The sequence below is a fragment of the Alosa sapidissima genome, chromosome 3, assembly GCF_018492685.1.
Source record: "Alosa sapidissima isolate fAloSap1 chromosome 3, fAloSap1.pri, whole genome shotgun sequence".
NCBI classification, from domain to species: Eukaryota; Metazoa; Chordata; class Actinopteri; order Clupeiformes; family Clupeidae; genus Alosa; species Alosa sapidissima.
The window spans coordinates 5,859,829-5,883,178 of record NC_055959.1 but is presented as its reverse complement, the minus strand read 5'-3'; the positions used below and the strand labels follow the sequence as shown (position 1 = coordinate 5,883,178).

The 23,350-nt window shown below is 46.8% G+C and overlaps 1 protein-coding gene across 5 annotated transcripts in view; it reads left to right on the top strand.

Annotated features, from left to right (window-relative positions):
- The window catches only part of csnk1da (casein kinase 1, delta a), a 36,428-nt gene that overhangs the window by 1,967 nt on the left and 11,111 nt on the right, over positions 1 to 23,350 (top strand). For 2 of the 5 annotated variants that reach the window (XM_042086028.1, XM_042086027.1), the window contains exons 2-8: positions 7,524 to 7,634; positions 12,420 to 12,568; positions 13,704 to 13,932; positions 14,523 to 14,693; positions 15,700 to 15,848; positions 16,639 to 16,807; positions 19,208 to 19,320. In XM_042086028.1, the coding sequence (XP_041941962.1) occupies positions 7,524 to 7,634; positions 12,420 to 12,568; positions 13,704 to 13,932; positions 14,523 to 14,693; positions 15,700 to 15,848; positions 16,639 to 16,807; positions 19,208 to 19,320 (1,091 nt within the window). Of the gene's footprint in view, positions 1 to 6,601; positions 6,654 to 6,682; positions 6,819 to 7,523; positions 7,635 to 12,419; positions 12,569 to 13,703; positions 13,933 to 14,522; positions 14,694 to 15,699; positions 15,849 to 16,638; positions 16,808 to 19,207; positions 19,321 to 20,301; positions 21,361 to 23,350 lie in introns of those variants that run through there. The other 3 variants (XM_042086029.1, XM_042086030.1, XM_042086026.1) reach the window with 3 other exon arrangements.

The window sequence follows — 23,350 nt, the reverse complement described above, 5'->3', positions numbered from 1 at the left end:
GGACAATTTGCACCCACCATATCCTCGGGGAGGCCGGTATATATGCATGCCTCCCCATAAAGCTATCAACTATAGCCATGTTGGGAAATGTTGTTACATGTCCTATGCTTTGCGTAGGCACAGTGTTATAAAGTATGTCATTTACATGTTGAGAATTATTTCCTTGGTTAACTCAATGGGTTCAAACTGTCTGCCACTGTTATGGAGTATCTTCTGCTGTTGTGAGAATCAGAACTGGGAGAAGGTTTGCACATGCATCAGTTATTTGTTAAAGGTCAGCAAGCCATTCAGTGGTACTCATGATTTGATGAAGAGTTATTGATTGTAAAGATTTGGTATGAAGTTTAGACTTGTCATCTATACATCTGCCAAGCAGGTATATTTTCAGTTTGGTTGGTTTGTCAGTGTGTCAGCAGGATTTTCATGGAACGTGGTGAAGGGCTGTAGCATAGGTCAATGAAGGACCCATAAACCCATGCACACTAAATCCACAATTTATTTTTCATTTTTGCTAACATGGCAAGACCTGTGCCTAACATGTGGCCTTGGTAGATGACTGCACTCGGAATTGCCCCTTAGTTTTGTGTGTTGATATAATTCCCATCTCCTGATTTCCTTAAGCCCTATTTTCTGTTCTGTCCAAACATTTTGAGGGATATATGAAATAAAGGGTCCTTACATAAGTGTATGCCTCTTAATTGTCAACTTTATGTTTGTTTTTGATTTATACAGCTCAAGGTTCCTTGGAAATGGCTGTGATGTAATATTTTACTTCATTCATTGCCATTGAAAGCAGCCTAGAGGCAAAGGTTTTTGTTATAGGCAGCCACTTTCAATGCACTTTTCTGAAAAGAATGTTTGCTGCATAAATGACTGTCTTCAATGCCTATGCTTTTTCAAGCATGGCAGTCAACATTAGATTTTAACCCAGGTCTTGTGGGTAGCATTCAATCTGCACTGCAATGCCCAGTGTGACCACTACCTGAAGTCGACTTGGGATCATCCACTCTGAATCCTTTGCCGATTTCAGACGAAAAACAGTTCATGGCCCGCCCTCTCTGCACGTGGGTTTCTCTGCACTTTATGTTCTAATGCACTTCATTTGTTTGTGTTTTTTCCCCTCCTCCTCTTTTTGGTCGACACCCCCTCCTCTGGTCATAGGAGCCAAAAGTGATGAGCTCACCACTGGCCCAATCCCTCAGTTGTTATGATTTGTCCATACTGAAGGAAGCAATGTTTTTCTGCTGTTGTCTTATGCACCCCCCCTCCACACTTTCCAGGAGCACTATAAAACATACACGCATGCAAGCAAGCATGCATGTACTCGCGCATGGCAAAGCAAGCCAGGAGGGCTAGCTAGCTGCTGGCCTTCTCTGCCATGGCCAGATTGCTCAACCTCTTTTTTATGTGGAGGGAGGAGACAGAGCAGGAGGTGGCCTTTTCATTACAAACAAGCCAACACCATGGAGACCGTTACAAACCAGTCTGTGGGTGCTGCTTTGCTGTGTTAGATGCAGAATTGTGCCCCAAGTGCTGAAGCCTATATGGAGGGGCTTGCTCCCGCTCATAGGATACGGTTACAGCTTTTGCATGGACTTATGGCTCCTTGTGCGGGCTCATTGGCACCCGTTCAGCTTCGCCTGCGAAATTAGGAGCGGCTCAAAAATGCTGTTATGCAACCGTGGTGATTCAGCAGGTGCACGGTGCAGTAGCAGTGGCCATCCACTTAAGAGGGTGGGCTTATGTAAAAGCGACTCCCAGTCGCCGCCATTACACCTGGGGAACCTCTCGCTAACTCCAGACGGGATAAGAGAAGGGGCGGGGACACAGCTGTGACGCGCACGTTAACGTCTCTCTTGCTCTGTCCCGCTGGATCACACCAAGCCTCTTAAATGGAACACTGCAGTGTTAGTCTCCTGCATGTGTCGAGGAAGGCCATCTCGGCAAGAAGGACACGGTGCTCTCAAAACGGAGGGTGTTAACACGTGGGCTTAGGTGTTGTAAGTCCTCATCGTCGGAGATTTCGTCATAATATGGTGTTAGTGGCATAGCAAACAGGAACTGTCCAGTACAGATGCTTTTGGGACATCAGTGTTTTGTACCCAGCTTGGCGGTGTCTGGTTCTCCTTTCATAGTGTGAGCAAAAGCAGCGTTTCTATTTTTTGCCTTTCACACGTGGCCCATGTACTGGTTTGGTCATGGTTTGGAAGTTTCGGTTCCTTGTTGACTTTGTTTAACAGGTAGTTACTCCACTGAAAGTGCCCTGCTGTGGACGTTGTTTTACAGCAAAAATCAAGCTATTGCTTTGTGTAAAGTCCTTATCTTTAAGAGCATAATGGCGGCATAGACACTCAGCCCCTTGATTGTTGTTTGTTATTTCATCAAGTCTCCCATTTAAACCTTAAAAGACTCATCCTCCACAAAAAAAAAACTGACACGTGCACACAGACTGATTATAAGAAATATCAAAATATGTGTGTTCCCTCCCTACACATGCCCCCCCCCGGTAGGGCTTGCATTTCAATTCATACAAAGTGCACACGTGAGCCTGCCATGAACATGGGCGAGATCATGATTGCAACCAATTTATCCTGCAGACAGGCCGGGGCTGTGGCCTCCCCAGAGAGGGCCCCAGAGCAGTGAGGGGAAGGGGGGCGACGTGTGTGTGTTTGTGTCTTGGGGGAGTGGGTGGGTAGAGGTGGAAGGAGGGAGAGATGGGGGCCAGCTGCTTGCAAACACGAGAGAGGGGTAGGGCCTCTGATCTGACGAGGATATTGCACCATGGCAGGCTTTGTCCCAAGAACATGAGATTTTATGATTGTGTTTTTGGACCGTTTTGGCTGGAATCGAGGCATTTTTTTCTTATTTGCTGCTATTGAGGATTTATAGAGTCTGCTTTGCTTCTCCAGGGTTTATGCATTTGCTGGATCGTATGATGGAACAAAGTGGTTGCGTGATGGTGGCGAACGTTTCATGTGTGTATTGAAATCCCCTTCCTGTTTGCTTTAAAATGTATAGGATAGGCTTACTCTTCCCATCACATAAACAAAGGCTCAGGGATGCACCACTGTCTTCTTAGCTGTCACAGGACCTCTTTATTAGGTCTTCCCACCAACTTAATACGTTTGACTTAATAAACACAAGTCTCTCACACACACACTCAATACTCATCAGACATTGTATGTCAAACGTATATTCAGTATATATACATTGAATGAGATGGGTTTAAATACTGTCTGATGGGTAGGCTATTGTGTGTGTAAGAGGGAGGGAGGGTTTTTGTACGTCAGCCTCCAAACATGTTTTAACATGCCCAGCGAGCTTGTGAGGTTTCATAGAACTGCCGCTGTCTCTCCCACCCCCAGTCAAATGTGTTCAGGCAGATCAAATTCCATGAAGATTATAAAGACTGTGTGTGACGATGCATTGATCTCAACATGTTCCTGTTCTGCTCCTCATAGGGGTCGTCTAGCCACGTGACTTTTGGAGTTTCGAGTTTAGGGTGGGTTGGTTGGTAGGGAGAGAGATCGAAAAGCCTGCAACTTCTAGTGTTTGTTGTTCTCTCATCATTGTGTTGCCATTTTGTGAAAATGCACCATGAAAGGCCACAATCATTCATGCTCATTGCAGAGACTACATTTCCCCATAAGAAAGTGCAGCTCATTGGTTGAGTTCAGGGAAAGCGAGGTGGGGGTTCTGTTCTCAGTGTTATGTTTTGTTGATGTGTGGGCGAAAAACATGTACTTGTGCTTGGAGCGCATACACTTTCCCCAGCATGATGGATGTGGTCTAGACTTGCGCTATCTGAAGCATCATGCTTGCTTCTACCCTCAAATGCGATCTCGCAAGTGACATGCAATCTGAAATGTGTTTTTGTGTTGGGTTTGTGTTATACAGTGTGGTGTGGGTTTTTGAACATTTCTAACAAAAGATTCCATTCCGCAACAATTGTTCTAAAATTCAATGTTGAATTCAATGAACCCAGATATTCTTTAGAATGTTAATTTTCCAACATTTAAGGGTTAAAAAGACCATAGTAGGAATCAGATCAGACTGGCTACCCAGTGATGTGTGAAGGGGGCTCCACTCTCTCCACTCTCAGCCCCCCTGCCCCACCCATCCCCACAATGGGCCTGGTTCAATTTAGATGGAAATGGGGACTTGCTGTGCAGCTTAGTGCCCTGGGATGGAGGATGATAAATCCTCAAGGCACACTCGCACCCCAACCCCTCCTCCAGGAAGTTTGATATTTTCTTAAGTAGCGACAGGGGTACCAAGCAAACATTTCGGCCATTAAGCTTTCATCAGTGTCTCAGTGTTCTTTTTTTTTTTTAATCGGCACATGGCAATAGGTTGTTTCGGAAAAATTGGCATGTGTTTTTGCTTCCTGATTTGGTTGCTTGGATGTGCTGGAGATGTTTACAGCAACAGCCTCAGTATGTAACCACCTCTCACCTGCTGTCTTGAGTGAATGATTAAATGGAAAAAATAACAGTGGCTTGTCGTTACCACTGGATTAATTTTCCATAATATGGATTTGCCATTCAAGCTGGAGTGCGTTTGATGGCACAGTGTGGAGACTTGTTTCTGAAGGCTTGGAATAAATAGAGAATGGAGTAATTTGTTAGCCAACATCTTTAACCACAGCCTGCTCTGGTGCTGCATGTTGTAGGTTTGCTTCTGTTTGAACTTGCTCTGTAACGTAAGGCCTGGTGCAGTGGTCTTTTAGAGCTCTGTTGTTACTCTCGTAGTTACATGGATATGCCAGGGACCTTGCTTCCTACTACATCCCACACCTGCTGAACTGTGTGTGTGTTTGCTTGTGTGTGTGTCTGTCATTGCTTGTTTACCATTGAACTGTATTTGTTAATCTACACTCAGGTTTTGGTGTGTGGAACCAGTCAGACTCGTCAATGACAAGTGGAATCAGACGTTTCTTGTTCAACAAGAAGGCACTCATACTTGAAGTCACCTCCCTGTAACTCACCTTAACGGTGGTGTTCTACTATTTATAATGAGAAGACAGTCAGAAGGATTAGGTCTAATTACTATCAAAACCGTTTTGGATAGACACAATTTTAATTTAGAGGCGAAGGTGTGGCATTTTATGGCTGAATGCTTTTCACGGTGACATTATGGCAAGAGAGATGGGTTACTTTATTCATCCCAAAGGGAAACTAGAGTGAAAATGTAGGGTTCTTTAACATTCACTTTCTCTGTGTCTCTTTTTATTTCACACTTTTTCCATTATTTTGCATCTGAATTATGCCGATGTATAGCCCACATTTTATTTGGTGGGGAAAATATATATTTTCACAGGGACCTCGCAACACTCTAATCCGTGCCTTCAAATTTGATTACCTCAAGGGTGGTGACTGAATAACAGTTTTGTAGTCGGCCATATTGGGCTGACCTCTAGGGCCACACTAAACTCACTGACATATGTATCGCCTTTCCTGCTGTTCAGCGGAACACAGAGATTTGGTTTCGCTCACGATGAGGATTTATCTTGTGTAGAAAATATCTGTGAGCTTTGTGGAATCCACTGCTGTGTGTGGACTTGCACCGTGAGTGTTTACGCTCTCCCTGTCAATGCTTTGCCTACGCTTATCAGCCTTATGGTTTTTTTTAACGTTTTTGAGGATTTGGGGCTCTGTCCCCATTGAGGTCTTTGATGGTGGTGGGCCTCTGTCTCTATCTAGCAGGGGCTTGGTGCAGGCCACTGATGAGATCAGCTTTCTGTGAGGGGCTGCGAAAGCTCAACAAGTACTCCAATGTGACTCACAGCTGAGGGAAGCTTATGTAATGTGCTGTATGGCTGCCTAATTTTGCACCACTCCTCTCCATAGGCCTTGGCTTGACACCACAACAAGTACTGTGCTCGTGTAGGGACGTGTTGAGAGGGTGCCTCAACACCCCCGAGAGGAGGGGAAAGCCATAAAGCCCAACTGATGGCCGTTGTGCATTTTGTGTTATTTTTTTTAGCACCAAAGATGGTGTATATAGCTACAGAAATAGACAGACTGCAAAAATCCATTGACGATTTAACCTTATTGTAGAATAGATTTCTCTGATGAAGCTGTATTAACTGTTGGCTGATGTATTTGACCATGTGCAGTGTTTCCTCTATGTTGATTTGGTAGTGGCGGCCCCCCACGGTTTAATTTTCTTCCCCCACGGTATCAGAAATGGGGCAGACGTACAATAGTCGCAGTTGCCTTTCAAAATTAATTTTGCAGACCTGTTGTAGATTCTCCAAATATACAGCTCAATCACAACTGAAAATAATGCCTCATTGTGTGTGAATAGAGGTGAATACATATAATTGTTTGTGTTGCAGCGAAGTGTCAGTTGTTGTCAGTTCCGTGGGACGGTGGGGGGGGGGGGGGGACGGTGGTTCGGTCAGGCCTGCCCCCACTGCTTAAAAAAAATCCTAGAGGAAACACTGATGTGACTTGTGCTGGTCATCTGTGGTACATCTGTCAAACCATACATTGACCAGTGTGACTTTGCTTTCCTCAGGTTGCATAATATTATGGGGAGTGTTTGTTAGCATTGCCAATAAGAATAGGATGTCTTAATGCTGTGCTTTTGTGTGTAGAGACGAGGCAGACGTGGAATCGGTGTGTTGGTGGGGTTGGAGTGAGTGAGTGGTGAGTTTGGGGTGGCTGAAGAGACCGCCCTTGTTGGCTCCAACTGTGACTGCAGCAAGAACAGTTGCCTGCTTTTGGGGGATGTTGGAGGATGGGGGCGTGGATCATGGTCGCTCTTCTTTTTAACTGCTCCATCTTCTGTTTGACGTCATTCACTCCCGTCAGGTACACACACACGCACACACACACACGCACGCACACGCAGGCCTTGCCTCACTGTGGTATGTTATGATTGCATTGATTAGCAGTGCATTTTATAGTGCAGCTGTAAGCCGTGAGTGGGTGTTTTGTGTGGTGCGTGTTCTGTGGGAGATTAAACCTGAATATCCCTGCCTGCCGTCCCCCACTCTTCCTGCTATACGTGGAAGGGACTAGGACACAGGAAGAGATGAGGCTATTGAAGCACCACAGCTATGACACATATTTCCCACTCGCCATATGATTGTGTGTGTGTTTTCATGTCTGTGATTCAGCTGCAGATCTCTTACAGCCTTAATCATAGTTGCCAAGTTTGTGTGTGTGTAAGGACGCCTGTGTGTGTGGGGGTAGAAATGCATTTGATAGTAGCGGGGTGAGTCATAATGCTAAATCTCATTTGGAGATGTTAGAGCGTCTCTAGTCATGTGGGTTTAATGTAATCGGACTAGAGTAGCATGCAAGAGGTGTTCTGCTGAATCATATCAGCAGAGGGAAGGTACTGTTCCGTCGCCGCCACTCGTTCCCCCTCGCGTCGCACTCCTAATCCAATCCGGCTGACGGCGTCTGCGCTCCTACTCGCTGTGTCGCGTCCTCGCCTCTCCTCCGCCTCCCCACGCAAACAGCTGTGCAGTGGTTTTGACCTTTTGTCTCCCGTCTTTCTCTGTCCTCCAGGTACGGACATTTCGGTGGGGGAGGAGGTTGCCATCAAGTTGGAATGCGTGAAGACGAAGCACCCCCAGCTCCACATCGAGAGCAAGATCTACAAGATGATGCAGGGTGGAGGTTAGTGTCATCCTCACCCCCCCCCCCACACACAGCCTTCTTTTTTTGTCTCTGCACACCTTCCCTATGCCACTTCCTCTTCCCTGGCCTCTGTCATTTTCCTCCTCTGCCCACACACAATGGCTTTGGGGGAAGTACGAGAGCAGCAGCTGCCAGCCAACCTCTTGGCCTTTAGTAGCAGCAGTGGCCGAAGCTGTAGAGGTTTGTGGTTGATGCCAGGATGCAGCCCTGTGTGTGTGAGTGTGTCTTTCTGTGTGTGTGTGTGTCTGTGTGAGTGTCTTTCTGTGTGTGTGTTTGTGTGTGTGTGTGTGTAAGGGAGGCCTATTTGCAGTTGGCTGCACTCATTGACCTCTTTTTTCCAACAGTTGTGCCAGTGCAGGGCTCTGAGAGATGGGTGAAGCATTTGGGTCTATGGTGGAGCAGCCACTGCAGTTGGACTCCACCACAGCCTGATCTCACCCAGTCTCAGTCGCCTCTCCCTGATTCTAGCTTTGAGACTTTCTGTGTCATTTTGTCTGGTGGTGTTTTTTTCTCTGTCTGATGTCAGTTTTTGTCATAGTCTTTCTCTATCTTATCCGAATGTCAGTCCTCAGTCACCCTAAGCATTTGATTTTCTTTAACACATGCGCACGCACACACACACACACACACACACACACACACACACACACACCCTCAAAAACCCTCATACTCAAGCGCCTAACAGCCAGTACTCTACATGTGTCTAATTGATGGCTTCCATGCTGCCGTTTAAGGACACATGGGTAAAAGGCCTCCTCCTCCTCCTGCTCCTGTTGGAGACTGTATCAGTGCGCTGTAGGAACGTCTGAGTTATTGATCCCATTTATGGCCTCAAGTCTCTCTCCCTCCCTTTTTGTCCTTCTCTCTCTCCCTGTGGCGCAGTCCAGCTGAGACTGACCAGAGCTGGGGAGGAGAGGACAGTCACGGGTTAGGCGTGCTGGTAACCACAGCCTCTCAGCTGCGGCTTTGCCAAAAGGGCCTTCATGCACATACAGTCCAACAGAGCTGTAAACTATCTGGCTTCACTTTCTGTACCAGCAGGAATGTCGTGACATTTTCAAATGGACAGACATGGTCATGATGTTGATTGGAGCATCACTGTGAGGTGATGTTTTCCAATCGAACAGATCGGTCATGGTGATATTGGTGCAACAGCTGGGCTGTTGTGGCTCTGCGTCCGTTGGCGTCCCCTACTCGTCTGTGAGTGGGAGGCTGGAGAGTGGTGACCAGCATCCCGTGTGCGTCAACATGCAGCCCTCCAGAGACGGAGAGAGGCTGGGAGAGTGTGAAGACGAGCGCATGTGGGAGAGGGTTACCTCCATCGGTGCTGTGAATTAGACCCCCCACCCCTTTCTCCTCCTCCACACACACACACTGTAGGGAGTCCTGCACCTAATTCGGTCCTCTCTATTATTGTTAAGATGACTAACCAGGAACTGGCTGCTGAAGGAGCCTGAGGAGAAATAACTACAACAGGCTTGCCGTGTGTGTGTAGGCTCCCTATTCTCTTCAGTACCTTGGCTTGAGTCCAGCAGGGCATGTTTGGGTGTGGTTGTAGGAGAAGAGATCACAGCTCTTATCCCACCCCAAGGGATTGCATCATCAAACACCCCTCCCCCTCCCCAGTACCAATGTCTTGTGTGCTCTCTGGTCGACTGGTCCTGCTGTCTCTCTTGGCACGGTGCGTTGGAACGTTCCGGCGGCGTGTATGCTGCGTTGCGTTGCGTCGCTGCTGGTCGTCCCCGGCAGCTCCCCGCCCCTGCCGTGCAGCCCTGCGCCCTCACCACAACTCATGCCAGCCCTGCCAGATGGTGCACGCTGAGCGTGAGCAATGGGGGGAGGGAGAGACAGAGAGCGAGAGAGAGAGAGAGGAAGGGGGGAGGGGTAGAGCTTCTACACTGCATTCCTACTGACTGGGTCTCCACCACCACCACTCCTCTTGGCTCTCCTCTGCTCCTAAGCTTGTTCCTTCCAGGATGAATATTCATATACATGAAGGACCTTTACCTTGGTGTGTGTGTGGAAGGGGAAGATGATGAATTTGAATGGGGCCATAATTCATATTGAGTACATGAACACGATTAATGTAATCTACTCTGCCAGCATGTACATACACACACAGGACATAGTGTTTTGTTTAATTGATGCAGAACAGCACAGTAGTCTCTATCTATCTCTCTCTCTCTCTATCTCTCTCTCTCTATCTCTCTCTCTCTCTCTATCTCTCTCTCTCTCTCTCTCTCTACTCTCTCTCTACTCTCTCTACTCCAGTCTTGGGCAGCTAACTGAGCCGAGAGGCTTGCTGAAGCATGGAAGCTGACCCAGACTGTGAGATATATTTACCCGTCTGACAAGCGCTCCGAAATAGCTGACCTGGAAGACGGGGCTGCTGCTGCTGCAAAGTGCTGAGCTGAGAAATGCAGGAGCCTCAGCCAGCACTGGCCAGCGTTAGACTGCAGGACAAACGAGGGACCAGGGAAGAGAGAGATGGAGGGGGGAAAATGTGGGGAAAGGGGCTAGGGGTTGAAGGGAAGGATGGATGGATGGATGGAGATGGGACGGGCTTATCAGCTGCTGCTCTTCCCAACCCCCACTCCCCAGTTCTGGACGATCCATAAACTGACGTGCACTACAGGAGATGGATTTCAGATGTGTGTGTGTGTGGAGAGAGAGCTCAAGACCTCTCAGGTTTCACAATCACATAGCCTACTCGCATTACCTCTGGGAGACACACACACACGGCATGCAGCTGAGAGACTATACACACAATGAAGACCTAGCGATGTCGCTTCACAAGCACAAATGGACTGGCCAATGTGTGTTCTCTTTGGTGTTGGGTGCTCCAGAGGTTGTTATTTCCGAACCCCCATTTAGGCCTCTTTGACTGCCTTCTATGTTAGGGCTCTGGTAATGCTATAGCCTGCTGGAATGTCACAGTTCTGCAGTTCTCTGATGAATTACACTACTGTGTGCTTCATTTAGAACTCTGCCTCACGTGGTTGCGTGTGCCTCGAAGCACATTCACATGGTGGTGGCAGCCCTGTGGTTTGGATTTATCTGAATGCGCAAGTTCTGGATGAGACACAATCATACATGCTGTAACCTGTGTCATTATGCAACGGTGGAAAGTGCTGAGGCCTGAACACACATCTCACAATCTTGTTTTCATTTAGCTGATAAGATATCTTATATAGTATGTTCAGACTTAGTCTTATGTTATATATATATATATATATATATTAGTCTGAATAGTATATAGAGTGTGTACTTTCTTAGTATTTGTCAGCCGACCTCAAGTCTTGCAAATATGCTGGAATAAAGACTTGAACTTTAGGCTCCAAAAAATGTGCACATTGACCAATAATGCTCTTACTCCAGAGCTGAACAGCTGATGGAACGTGATGGAGAGACCCTGTCCCCAAATTCAAATGGATGGGCCCGGCTGTATTGCTGTGTGTGTGTGTGTGTGTGTGTGTGTCTCCTTTCAGCTCAGTGATGAAGGTCGTACCTCAGACATGATTAGCAGCCTGCCTCTCACATCTTGCTCTCATTGGGAAAGAGGAAGCTTGGGGGAGGTGTGTGTGTGTGCTTGTGTGAGTGTGTAAAACTGAGTGGGATGCTTTATGGGAGCCCCCCTCCTCAGCCATAATTCTTCCCCTTTCTCCTATTTGGTGGGTCCTTCAGCCATCCCTTGACTGGGGGATGGGATGGGAGGGTGGGTGTACAACACACGACAGGCCCAGGTCACCTTCAGACCCGTTCATAAGCAACCTCTCCTGTGAAATCAGCTGCATTTTGCTATGGCCCCATCTCAATATGGACAGTTGATCTAGTAACACCACGCTGTCAGCCAATATATTGGCACTGTTGCAGTTGCGATCAGCCTCTCCAGTGAACCAGTAGCCATCATCATTGCTTTGTTTTTGCAGCATGTATTACAGTATGGGCAGCTACATTTCAGATCTTAACAGGCCCCTGACACAACATTCATTTTCTTACCTTATTGAATGCCAAAATGGGAGCTGTCGACCTTCATTTTCTTACCTTATTAAGTGCCAAAATGGGAGCTGTTGCAGTCGCAATCAACCAAAACCACCAGCAAGCATTGGTATGGCTCTGTTTGGTGTGAAGAATGTCTTTCAATATTGGCAGCTGATCTTCACAGTTTATAAGAGACCCATGACATTGCTGTTTCCATTATAAGAGTGGGTGCTGTCTGCTGCGGTGGTCTGCTCTGAGATGCCAGACACACTCCGCACCAACCCTGCCACATACCAAAGGCGAGCCCCCAAATTCCTGCTGGGAACGACTCTTGGCACAATGTGGTAAACCATTGCAGCGGATACTATAAGTCTCCTATGTCACTGGCGATGGGAAGCCATTAAATAAGTAATTAGATAAATGTCTGCGCTCGTTAATCACTCGCTGCTGTGTGGGAGAGGGTCCATGAGAACAATTTGCCAGTCTCTCTGGAGAACATATGAGGTCTTGATTTTAAAATGGTGTTCTTACTCTGCGAAGGAGGGGTTCTTTGTGATACTTTTTATTTTTATTTTATTTTGCCCAGACACCATTACACTGTGTTCTTGGTAGCCATCATTTGCCACCTTGTGTTTTGTCGTGTCTTTTGTGTAAACAACATGTGGTATGCATCGTTGTAAATGAAGGATGCAGATAGGCCATTTTGTGTTGGTTTCCCAGGTTGTACATGCACCATCATGTTTTGCTCAACTCTCTCTCCCCCTTTCCTCTCTGTCCCTGCAGTGGGCATCCCCACCATAAAGTGGTGCGGGGCCGAGGGCGACTACAATGTGATGGTCATGGAGCTCCTTGGGCCGAGCCTGGAGGATCTCTTCAACTTCTGCTCCCGTAAATTCAGCCTGAAGACCGTGCTGCTGCTAGCTGACCAGATGGTAAGGCTACATGAAAGGGCACACCCATTCATGACCTCTGACCTATGGCATCCCTGACCCCTCTCCCTAGTGTAATACCATTACCCTTCAGAGCTTTTGTTGTAAATGGCCATCCTAAATGTGCGCTAGTAGGTAGTATTTTGATATCCCTAGTTGATTCGAGCATGGTGTGGGTTGTAGCTGCTGCTGTTTTTTTCTCCCATAATGTTCACCTTCTTGATAAAAAAAATAATTAAAAAGCAAATCAAGCATATAAAAAGACAAACCAAAAATAAATGCAAAATAAGCATATGATCTTTTATTAATAATTGAGAAGCACATTTGCCAAATATTTCATCACCGTTTTAGATGCTGTAGACCTGCATAGTAAAATGAACATAATTACACCATTCAAAAAGTTAGGGATATCTGGCTTTCGGGTGTAATTTAATGTTTCAGTACAGAAAGTACTGAAACATTGAACTGTTGGACTTAACGCATTGAAAAGTTTAGAGAAGGTCACATTGAGTTCACCTGTAAAGGTTAAAGTGGATTTTAGGTTCATCCTGAAATTTCACCCGAAAGCCGAATATCCCTGACTTGTTGTGAGTAGTGCACATTGAAAGAGTACAGCGTTCACCTTACACATGCCCTGCTCATGAGCTATATAAGGGCAGAAATGCATCCATGACTTCACTATAGCACACATTTGCATAGATACATGTATGTCATCGCCTAGTAGATTGGCTTTTTTTTATTATTTATTGTCCATCGCTGTAAAAGTGCCTTGGGGCAGTTGGCAGTCAAAAGCTCTTTTGTTCAGTCTCACATCCTGGTCCTCCTGTATTTGCATGGCCGTGTTTACTTTGCATGGAGCCTACTCACCTGCTGTGCCATCAATACCACATCCTGCCTGGATAAACCGGTCTCTCGTCGTCGCCCCACCCCCACAGTCACCTGTTTACAATCGATCGATCTGCCTGCCTGCCTGTCTGTTCTTCGTCTGTCTTGCGTTGCCTGTCTGTCTGTGTGTGTCTGTCTGCCTGTCTAGCTCTTTATCTTCCACATTATTTTTTTTTCTTTCCTTCAGTCTACATTTTATTTTTCTGTGTCTTTCTTTAACTGTTTACATTTTGTCCGTTCCCCCGCCTCACAGATCAGCCGCATCGAGTACATCCACTCCAAGAACTTCATCCACAGAGACGTGAAGCCAGACAACTTCCTCATGGGTCTGGGCAAGAAGGGCAACCTGGTCTACATCATCGACTTCGGCCTGGCCAAGAAGTACCGCGACGCCCGCACCCACCAGCACATCCCCTACCGCGAGAACAAGAACCTCACTGGCACCGCCCGCTACGCCTCTATTAACACCCACCTGGGCATCGGTAAACACACACACACTCACACACACACAAACCCAGCACATCCCTTACCGCAAGAATAAGATCCTCACTGGCACCACCTGCTAAGCTTCCAACACCCACCTCCGCATTGGTTAGTTGGCATACACACACATACCTGACACCCCACACACACACAAATGGACTCCTGGTTATTTCTTCAATGTACAGGATGAAGTTGTCCGTCAAATTTGTTTAGTTAGACATTAGCTATGTTATTGACATTATATAACCATCCCAAAACGTATCCAACCAACCTTTTGTGCAGATGCAACCATACACTTGATCCAAATTAAACACTTCAAAAGAGTCACATCGTTTTCCTCCTTAATACATCCCGTGCCAGTTTCTGTGTACACTCCCTGCAAATAAAGGTGGATGGTGCGTGTACAAAGTGCAATCACATGCATGCTCTTCACCATTTTTATTTCTATGCTTTTCTATTTCTATTTCTGTTTCTGTTCCACACATGTTGATGTATTTGAGCCTAGGCTCCTCCTGTGTGTGTGTGTGTGTGTGTGTGTGTCTGCCTGTGTCTTTCTGACTCCTGTCCCTCTCTCTCCATGCTCCTATAGAGCAGTCCCGACGTGATGACCTGGAGTCTCTGGGCTACGTGCTCATGTACTTTAACCTGGGCTCACTGCCCTGGCAGGGCCTCAAGGCTGCCACCAAGAGGCAGAAGTACGAGCGCATCAGCGAGAAAAAGATGTCCACGCCCATCGAAGTCCTGTGCAAAGGATACCCCTGTAAGCAGCAAACACATACGTGTATATATACATCTGTATCTGCTGATTCAGTCTGCTCTATGCGGTGAGGGAAAGCCTTTTCCTTCATGTGTTCAAAAGTGACCTCTGTTCATGGTATGGGGTGCTGTTGATTAGAACATTTTGGGGACGAGAACTGAACATTTCAGAGTTCTCTACTGTTGGCCCATAGCCCAGATGACCATTTTAGTGGTCATGGATTAGCCACTGTTGACGGGGGGATTGAATGCTTACTATGAACACAGGCAGTCTAAGTACAAGCTCACAGATTGAGCCCAAAGTACGCGTGTCCTTTCCAAGCCAGGTTAGTGTGTGTGTGGTAAACAGCTGGCGCTTGCATCATCGAAAGATTCGGGCAAGCATATGGTGGATCAGGCTCTCAAGCGTCACTATGTGAAACCACAGCAGCAGGGACCGGGTGACTGAACCTGGGATCAGACTTAAGGGAACAAGCCAAGGGTCAGAAGATGGTTTGCATGTCACATGGAATTGTACCCATGGCTCAGAGTCAGGTTGACATTAAGAAAGAATTTTACATTACATTAGTATACATCACATTGCATTTTACATTTCTGGAGAAATCTGGATGGACCCTTTCAACTGTGTTCCTAAGGCATTTCCGGTTGCACAGAAAACAACATTGACCTAATGGTAACTTGGCGACAAAAAAAAAAAAAATCCTAATGGCGGGTTGACATGTAAGCACTTGAAAGCAGCCTTGTCGTCCTTTGTGAAAGTGGTGTCCTTTGGTGAAGGTGTTTCGAAGAGTGGGTGCGCACATCCAAAGTAAAGTTTTCTGCAGGTGCCAGACAATAGTATCAGACAGTAGAAAAAGTGTGGTCTGCACACTGCAACTGCTCCAAAATATAAACTTTATTAATTTAAAAGCAAAGTTTCGATCCCCTTGGATCTTCGTCAGGCAGGCATTCACTTTGGTGAAAATGTCCAGTGCTTTAACTGATCTCCTTGTCGGTCCTTCTCTCTGCAGCGGAGTTTGCCACGTACCTCAACTTTTGCCGCTCGTTGCGCTTCGACGACAAGCCCGATTACTCGTACCTGAGACAGCTGTTCAGAAACCTCTTCCACAGACAGGGCTTCTCCTACGACTACGTGTTCGACTGGAACATGCTCAAATTTGTGAGTATTCTGCAAAGTGTGTGTGTGTGTGTGTGTGTGTGTGTGTGTGTGTGTGTGTACTAATATTTGGGTCTCTGGCCTGTTGATCTGGGTTGGCCTTAGAAACATGATGTAATACTTGAAGCAAAGACTCCTCCAGCTATCTGAATTTTCCGTTACACAATTAACAAAGTGTAGATCTCCTTAAAGGCACACTATGCAAGATTTTCACCTTTATGAAGCCAATTTGATGGTAAACGAATTTATAATAGGCGAATCGTTCACCTAGCATAGCTATACAGCATAGACGTAGCGAGTCCCTACCGATTAGATATAGCTCTTTGGAGATGGTGAAAGATTAACAGGCAAAAACTTTCACAACAAAAGCATTTGCATTGTGTACAGGGGGGGGGATAAGTCACGAGAAGTTTGCTATTTACAATAGCAGAGTAACATATAAATGCATCGCGACTCTACAGGGAGCTCTAAACTCGCCAAAAATACCTAAACCTGCATAGTATACCTTTAAGTGGACTGGTTTGTGTCTGATCCTGAGATGACGTGAATGTGAATTTGTAAATAATTCCAAACACTTGTGCCCCATAAGTGTGTGCTGACGGGTGTTTTTTTTATGGTGGTTTGTGTTTCTTTGCTAAATGGGTGCTTGTGCTATTGTCCATTGTAGCACATTGAGCAGGTTTCCCCTTCTTATCCGAATGTGATTTGTGAGTTCATGCTTAATTGCTGTACAGCAGCATTGTATACAGTATTATCATAGATTTGTGCTTAACACTGTGTGTGTGTGTGTTAGGGAGCGAACCGTGCAGCGGAGGACGCAGAACGTGAGAGGAGGGACCGTGAGGACCGGCTGAGGCACGGTAGGAACCCGGCAGCACGCGGAATGCCATCGGCCTCAGGCCGACCCCGCGCCACGCAAGATGTGCCACCCCCCACGCCACTCACGCCCACCTCACACACAGGTGAGCTGCCTAAAATCACACTCTCTCACACACACACATACACACACAATTCTGTTTGTTTCAGTATAGTTCACTGACTCATCAGTTTTGGGTACATTTGACTATAACAGACTTCTTTAAACCCACAATACACAAACACCTTCTCCCACACTCAACATTCTCAGAGACACACACACACACGTGCGCACACACCCTTTCAGTACACCTCAGGCAAACAACCTGACAAACACCCAGAGTTCTGGCAACCTCCGGCAAACATCCTGTTTTCTGACTAAAATGTTGCCTGAAACACGTAGCCCTTCCCCTTACGACACTGAGCCTGGTCTGCAGTGGAGCTGGTGATGTGATTGCTCATCTCCTTTCAAAAACTGAAAAAAAGAGAGAACTGCTTAGCTGGCCAAAAAAGAATAGGAAAGCTTTGTTCAGTGCCCAATTGGCTTGACTTTGTTGAGGCTTTTAGTTCCTGGGCCTTTTGTCATGGCTGACCTAGGCACTCGTCACCTTACACCACTCCTAAAACTCCAGAACTGTGATAACACTGAAGAGAACACTGAAAATATGAGAAACATTCGTTGTGTAGGCAGCCTTCCTGTCTGTGGATGCCTGCCCAGCGGGAAGAATTGTAGTGCTAACAGGCGTGCACTGACAAGGCTTGCGGTCTGTGTTGGTGGAATGAGTGCAATGCTGCGCGTCACACAGCTGCTGCTGCTACTGCTACGTTGCCCAATTTTCCACCACTTCTGTATTTGCTCTAGCGGAAGCGATGCGTGATTCAGTTCTCGTCGTCATCAACCATCGTCTTGGTCCTCGTCCTCCCTTTCCCGTCTGTCTGGCCTCTTCTGCTTCCTCCTTTTTTCTGCTCTTTTTTTCTCCTCTGCTTCCTCCTATGCGGACTCTGTCTCATCAGATGGAGGTCAGGTGTTCCTTCTGTGCGTCTAGGCGCTTTTATCTTTTTCAGCCTCATCCTTTTTTATCATGAGATGATAAAAGGGGTCGAAGGTCAGGCGTGACCTAGCGTCTGTCAGCCTGAGCCCTTTCTATGTCGTCAGATAGATGTTGCTAATGAATGCTGATGTCAGTGGAGGTTTTGCAGCAATTCACGATTCAGCCATGATTTATGTAATAACATATAAAGCAACCTTTATTCACTAATCAATGGAACTTTTATTGATTAATTAGGGCACTAGGGTGTTAAATTGCGTCGGTTAAAAAACTAAAAATTATTTTGGTAATGGGGCATTGTTTGTGATGGTTCCAAATAAAATAAAAAAGGTGGAAAGGATGGAAATAAAAATTAGCTTTTTTTTTAAATAGCACAGACTGCCTTGTTATAAAGTAAGGGGAGTGCGTTTTCAGTAAAATCTGCAATGGGGCATGCCTGTGCCTATGACTTCCTCCGGCCGTGTGTAGTTGGTTGCACATTGGGTCCGGTGCAGGCGGTGCGTGTCCAGGTGGGCCCTCAGATGGCAGACTGTGCCCTGGGACAGGCTAGCGCTGGCAGCTGGGCTCGCTCGCTCGCATAGACCTCCACTCTGCCCCGCTGACGTAAATGCCCACTTCCTGTGGCGCCCCAATGGCCGAGAGTTGGCTGGCACGCGGGCGCTTGTGAGGTACGAGCTGGAGAGATTACAGGCTGGCAAGATCACCGAGTGGCGGCCTTGTGCGAGTCAGGCAGGACGTGATGAAAGCCCTCGCGTTTCGCACTCGCTCATAAACCTGCCGCAGCACCGCTACTGCTGTCAGGCATCGGCCAGCGTGCGTCACTCAACCAGATGTGTGACCGCTCAAACGAGAGGCAGTGTTTTTTATTACGCTTTGTAAAAAAGCAAAATAATTCCTTGGGACGTATAAGTGTTAGTAATTCTTTGATTTTTCTTGCTAATTACCATTGATTAGTCCAATTTTCCGTGCATACTGGTCATTACATAGATTTTCTTTCCCCGTAATTCTCTTTTTCTTTTTTCTTTTTCCATGTCAAACATGCCCTTTTACACTTTTAAACATTTCCAAATAGTGATTTACTCGGTTACATTGGTTTTTGTTTTTCTTTGTTTTCCCAACATGTTTCATATTTAGCATATTTTGGTGTTTCTCCCTGATTTAATAGTTCTGTTCATCTGGTCATTCATTTGTAAATCTCTATGCCACTGCCACGATTAAGGGTTTGTTTGCCACAGAGCCCAAGAGTCTGATCGCATGACCATCCACACTACAGTGAAAGCTGAAGGCATTTGGTAGGTTTGTGAAAGTGACTCTCTCTCTCTCTCTCTCTCTCTCTCTCTCTCTCTCTCTCTCTCTCTCTCTCTCTCTCTCTCTCTCTCTCTCCTCTCTCTCTCTCTCTCTCTCTCTCTCTCTCTCTCTCTCTCTCTCTCTCTCTCTCTCTCTCTCTCTCTCTCTCAGGCATGGAACGGGAGAGGAAGGTGAGCATGAGGCTTCACCGCGGCGCTCCCGTCAATATCTCATCCTCAGACCTGACGGGTCGACAGGACACCTCGCGCATGTCCACTTCACAGGTAAGGACAGTGTACCCAAACTGCCGCCATCGCCTACTGCACCACACCTGCGTTCTCCGTATAACGGGATAGGAACAGAACAGCCTAATATGTATAGCTGGATTTGGGCTGTGTGTCTGTATTTCTATGTCTATCGCACTTCAGTCTAGCACGTGGGAGGGAGGGTGGAAATTAGTTAGCTTCATTTCATTCCTAAGGGTGCCTCACGCTTCCAGGCAGCTATTGCCAGGCTGTCTGAGCTTGTCTAGCTGACTTGCCGGCCGGCAGGGCACCGTTGGGCTGGCACTGCCAACAGCCTGAGCCGTTCACTGGCATGTTACACTCACCCAGGCATTCTGAGAGGAGAGGATGGGGAGGGGTGCTCACAGAGAGGAAGTGCTCACATGTACATCCTCTTCCTGTTTCTATGCTCAGTGTTAAGAGCCATCAATGCTGTTAAGATATCTTTCGGTTCCAGCCTGTCTCTGTTGTAGGTCATGAATGTAAAGCAGGATTAAGGTTGAAATAGGTCGGCAGGGTAGTCACATGAGCGTTCAGAAGGTAGGCTGGTAGACTCGACAGTCACGCTGAATACAGAAAGTATTTCCTAATGGCCTCATGACTGAACCATACGCTTCTCAGTGATCAAATCAGCTCATTTTGCGTGGTGCAATCTAATTCCATGCTCACTGAGAAGCTATTGTGCTGTTATTGATGCTTTTAATTGTAACTGTTCTGTTAAGTCTCTATGCTGCTTCTCACTTTATTTATTGTTTTTGTCCTGATAGTGTTGACATGGTCATGTCGACTGTCTCTTGTCTCCCTCGTTATATTCCATGAGTGCATTAGCGACCGCTTTAACTTACTCTCATCTGGTCCTGTCGGAGCACTGGACAGGGATGTGCTTTGTGTTTGTTTGCTTCTCTGTCTGTCTCTGCTCACAAATGGATGTATTCTCCTCCTCCTTTCTCCCCTCCCCCATATCTGGCCACCCCCCCTCAGATAGCATTCCTTTCGATCATCATGCCAAGTAGCCGCTCGGCACGTTCTGGTGTGACGGCAGCCCCGGGTGAGTGACAGCTGGGTGCCATTTTGTTTTTCTTAATCTCTCTGGACTCTCCCTGACTGCCCCCACCTCCCTACCAGCACCTGTCCCCCGCCTCACACCCACCGACCTGTAATGCACAGCTGATACCAACTCACGCCTACCCTTCCCATATTCACCCCAACCCCTCTGCACACAATGCCAGCTTGTCTGCTCCAACCGTGGCCCGTGTCGTTGAACTTCAGCATCCAACAATGTGAACAGGTGGCGCCGGGTATCGGGCAGTATTTCAGAGGAGATTCTATTCAGGAACGTGAAATGTACTCTCAAAGTCTAGCACCACAGAGAGGAAACTGTGGGTGTGCAATCCACAACAGCATTCAGTGCGTGTATCGCTGGATAGGTGTTAAAAGGAGCGGTAGACTCGGGCTTGTGTACAAGCGTGCAGCCTGCAGTCTGCAGTGTGCTTTGTCGTCTTCCATCACTCCTCTTTCGGTCAGCCTCAGATGGCCCATTCACAGAGTGCTGTAAACAACTGTTATGGGAATCAAGGGTTTAATGTGTTCTCCATGAAGTCAGTCTCCTTATTGTGTAAGAATGTCTAAGAATTCCTTTTTTGTTAGTCTGATGGGAAACACTTTTCGTTTGTTTGTTAATCCCATTAGCACCTATTAACACAGCACAGAGCGTTGAGGCCAGACATTTAATTACTGGATTGGACAAATATGCTACTCATAGGTCCTAATCTTTAATCCCAATTTATCAAAGGCCACACCATTGGGATTACATGTTTGCTGAGTCCATTTCAGACTCTTTACTCTAACTTTACTTGCCACATGGCAAGGGGATTTCTTAGGGATGTTTTTTTAATTTTTTTATTGTATTTGCCAGAGACGGTTAAAGGGATACCAGACATTGTTTTCGAGTTAATTAATCGTCTTCGTAAGTCGGTATATGGTTAAATGACTCATTACAGGGCGAATGAAGACTCTCTCGCCCGCCCCCCCTACTGCCTGTAGGAAGAATATCCCGCTTGCAAATTCGGTGTATCCTACCCGCGACCTTCAGTTTCACAAAGTCTCAGACATTGCGAGAAGCAGGATCAGTTTACATCCTGCATCCCCAGCACAGAGGCAGGCTAACGAAACCCGGCTAGCGATTGTTGCAAACGTGTGTATAATGGCAGAGCCGGCGAAGAAGCAGCGAAAACCCTTGACGGAAGACACAAGAAAAGAGCTTCAGACCGAGCGAGGGCTCGCACACGTATTGACACATACAGACGCTAGGGGGAGCTTCATAGAGAAAAAGCACTCCGGCTTAAGTTAATGCTGAAGTAAACCCCTTCTGACATAAAAATGCCTAAATCTGCAGCTGTTTGTTATAAGGTCCCGCTCTAGATCAAGTGAAAACACTCAAGTAAACACGAGCTCATATGAACACAACACGCCTGTGTTTTCGCATATAGCATATCGACGTGACCATGGGTGGCGTGAGTCCCGGCGTTAGCTAGGCTGCCGTGAACAGCAGGTTGACCCTGGTTGCATAGTGCACCCCCCCCCCAGCTTATACTGGGTACTGTGTGATGTGAGCTAGTGAGAGTGTAACGTGGCAGCAGATCACAGATGGGCTGCAGGATAAGAACCTCCAGATTAGGGCAGCTCACTTGCAGCCCTCGCCTCCAGCTATGCCTCTGCTGCAGGCCCTCCAGTCTGTACGCAAGCATGTTCACACAGTTCGCTTTTTTAAATGTGGAAAGAAGGGCTGTGCCATATCGTATTGTGTGTATATATATCAAAATCATTCCTCTACATCATAAGATGATGCAACTGTTTATAGTTGCGTGGCAATGTTTTTGTACAGCTTTTCTGAAATGTTTCTGAAAGTCCCCCCCCCATTCCAGTATTACTCAGAATAACGAGATGAGAAGTTATTTTTCTTTCATATCGGCCAGCCATAGTGGAAGTAGCTTAAATGTCAATATAAGACTCCGATTTAGGCACCAGTCCAGCACGGGGAGGATGGGGGAATGTTCTAGGTGAACTCAACGAACCTTCACCAAACTTCATGCATAAGAGTACATACAGTATATGGACACACCACTGATATGTGAATGACCTGACAACATTCAAATCGGCTTATTCAGTGATATTAAAAAATCCATTAAGCTAGAGTTCATCGGTTATTTCTTCGGGTCATCAGGCTCTTCAAGAGGAAATGGTTAGTTAAGGTTCAATCACATATTCAGAACCAATTTTACGCGTCCTTGAAACCACTGATGCATAAATAAAGTTCTATGACACTTAAATTGTGCTTTAACCGACAATGAGGAGTACAGCTTACATACCCCTCTGGTACACACTCTAGGGCTGTTTTGACACGTTCAAACCAGCTTCGTTTGCAAGGATCCCTCACAAGGGTGTTGACAAGATTTCCACCCTAATCAAATCCCTCTAGTCACTCAGGCGATTTAACATGCTCACAATACGCAGAGCGCTAAACCAAAATAGATTAGCCTTTTAAAACAGCACTTAATCTATTGGGTTTTAATGAAAAGACTGCCTTGGATGTGGTGTCTTTGTGCCTCGCCCTGTCACATATGGACTCCCATACATGCAGTCTTCCTCCCATCTGTTCCAACTGGAGTGTCACACTGGTCACGTGGCCTCCTGTGCCACCGGAAGCTGGCCGTGTAACCCCCCCCCCCCCACACACACACACACACACACCACACACACACACACACATAATGGCGATTAAAAAGCACCCTGTGCCCCTGGAACTAGCATACAGTGCTCACCACTCCCCTGGCCTGTGCTCCGGCTACTCAGTTGACTGGAGAGGCTGAAGCAGGTCGCGTCGGGGTGTAGAAGTGAACGCACGTACGTGCCTCTGCTGAGGGAAGAGAGGAAACGAAGCCTTGGCCTACGCTGCTGCTGTTCAGTGCTGTTGATTGTGTGCTCCATAGCGCCCTCTGCCTGCCTGCGTGTGTGTTTGCTCCCTTTGCCT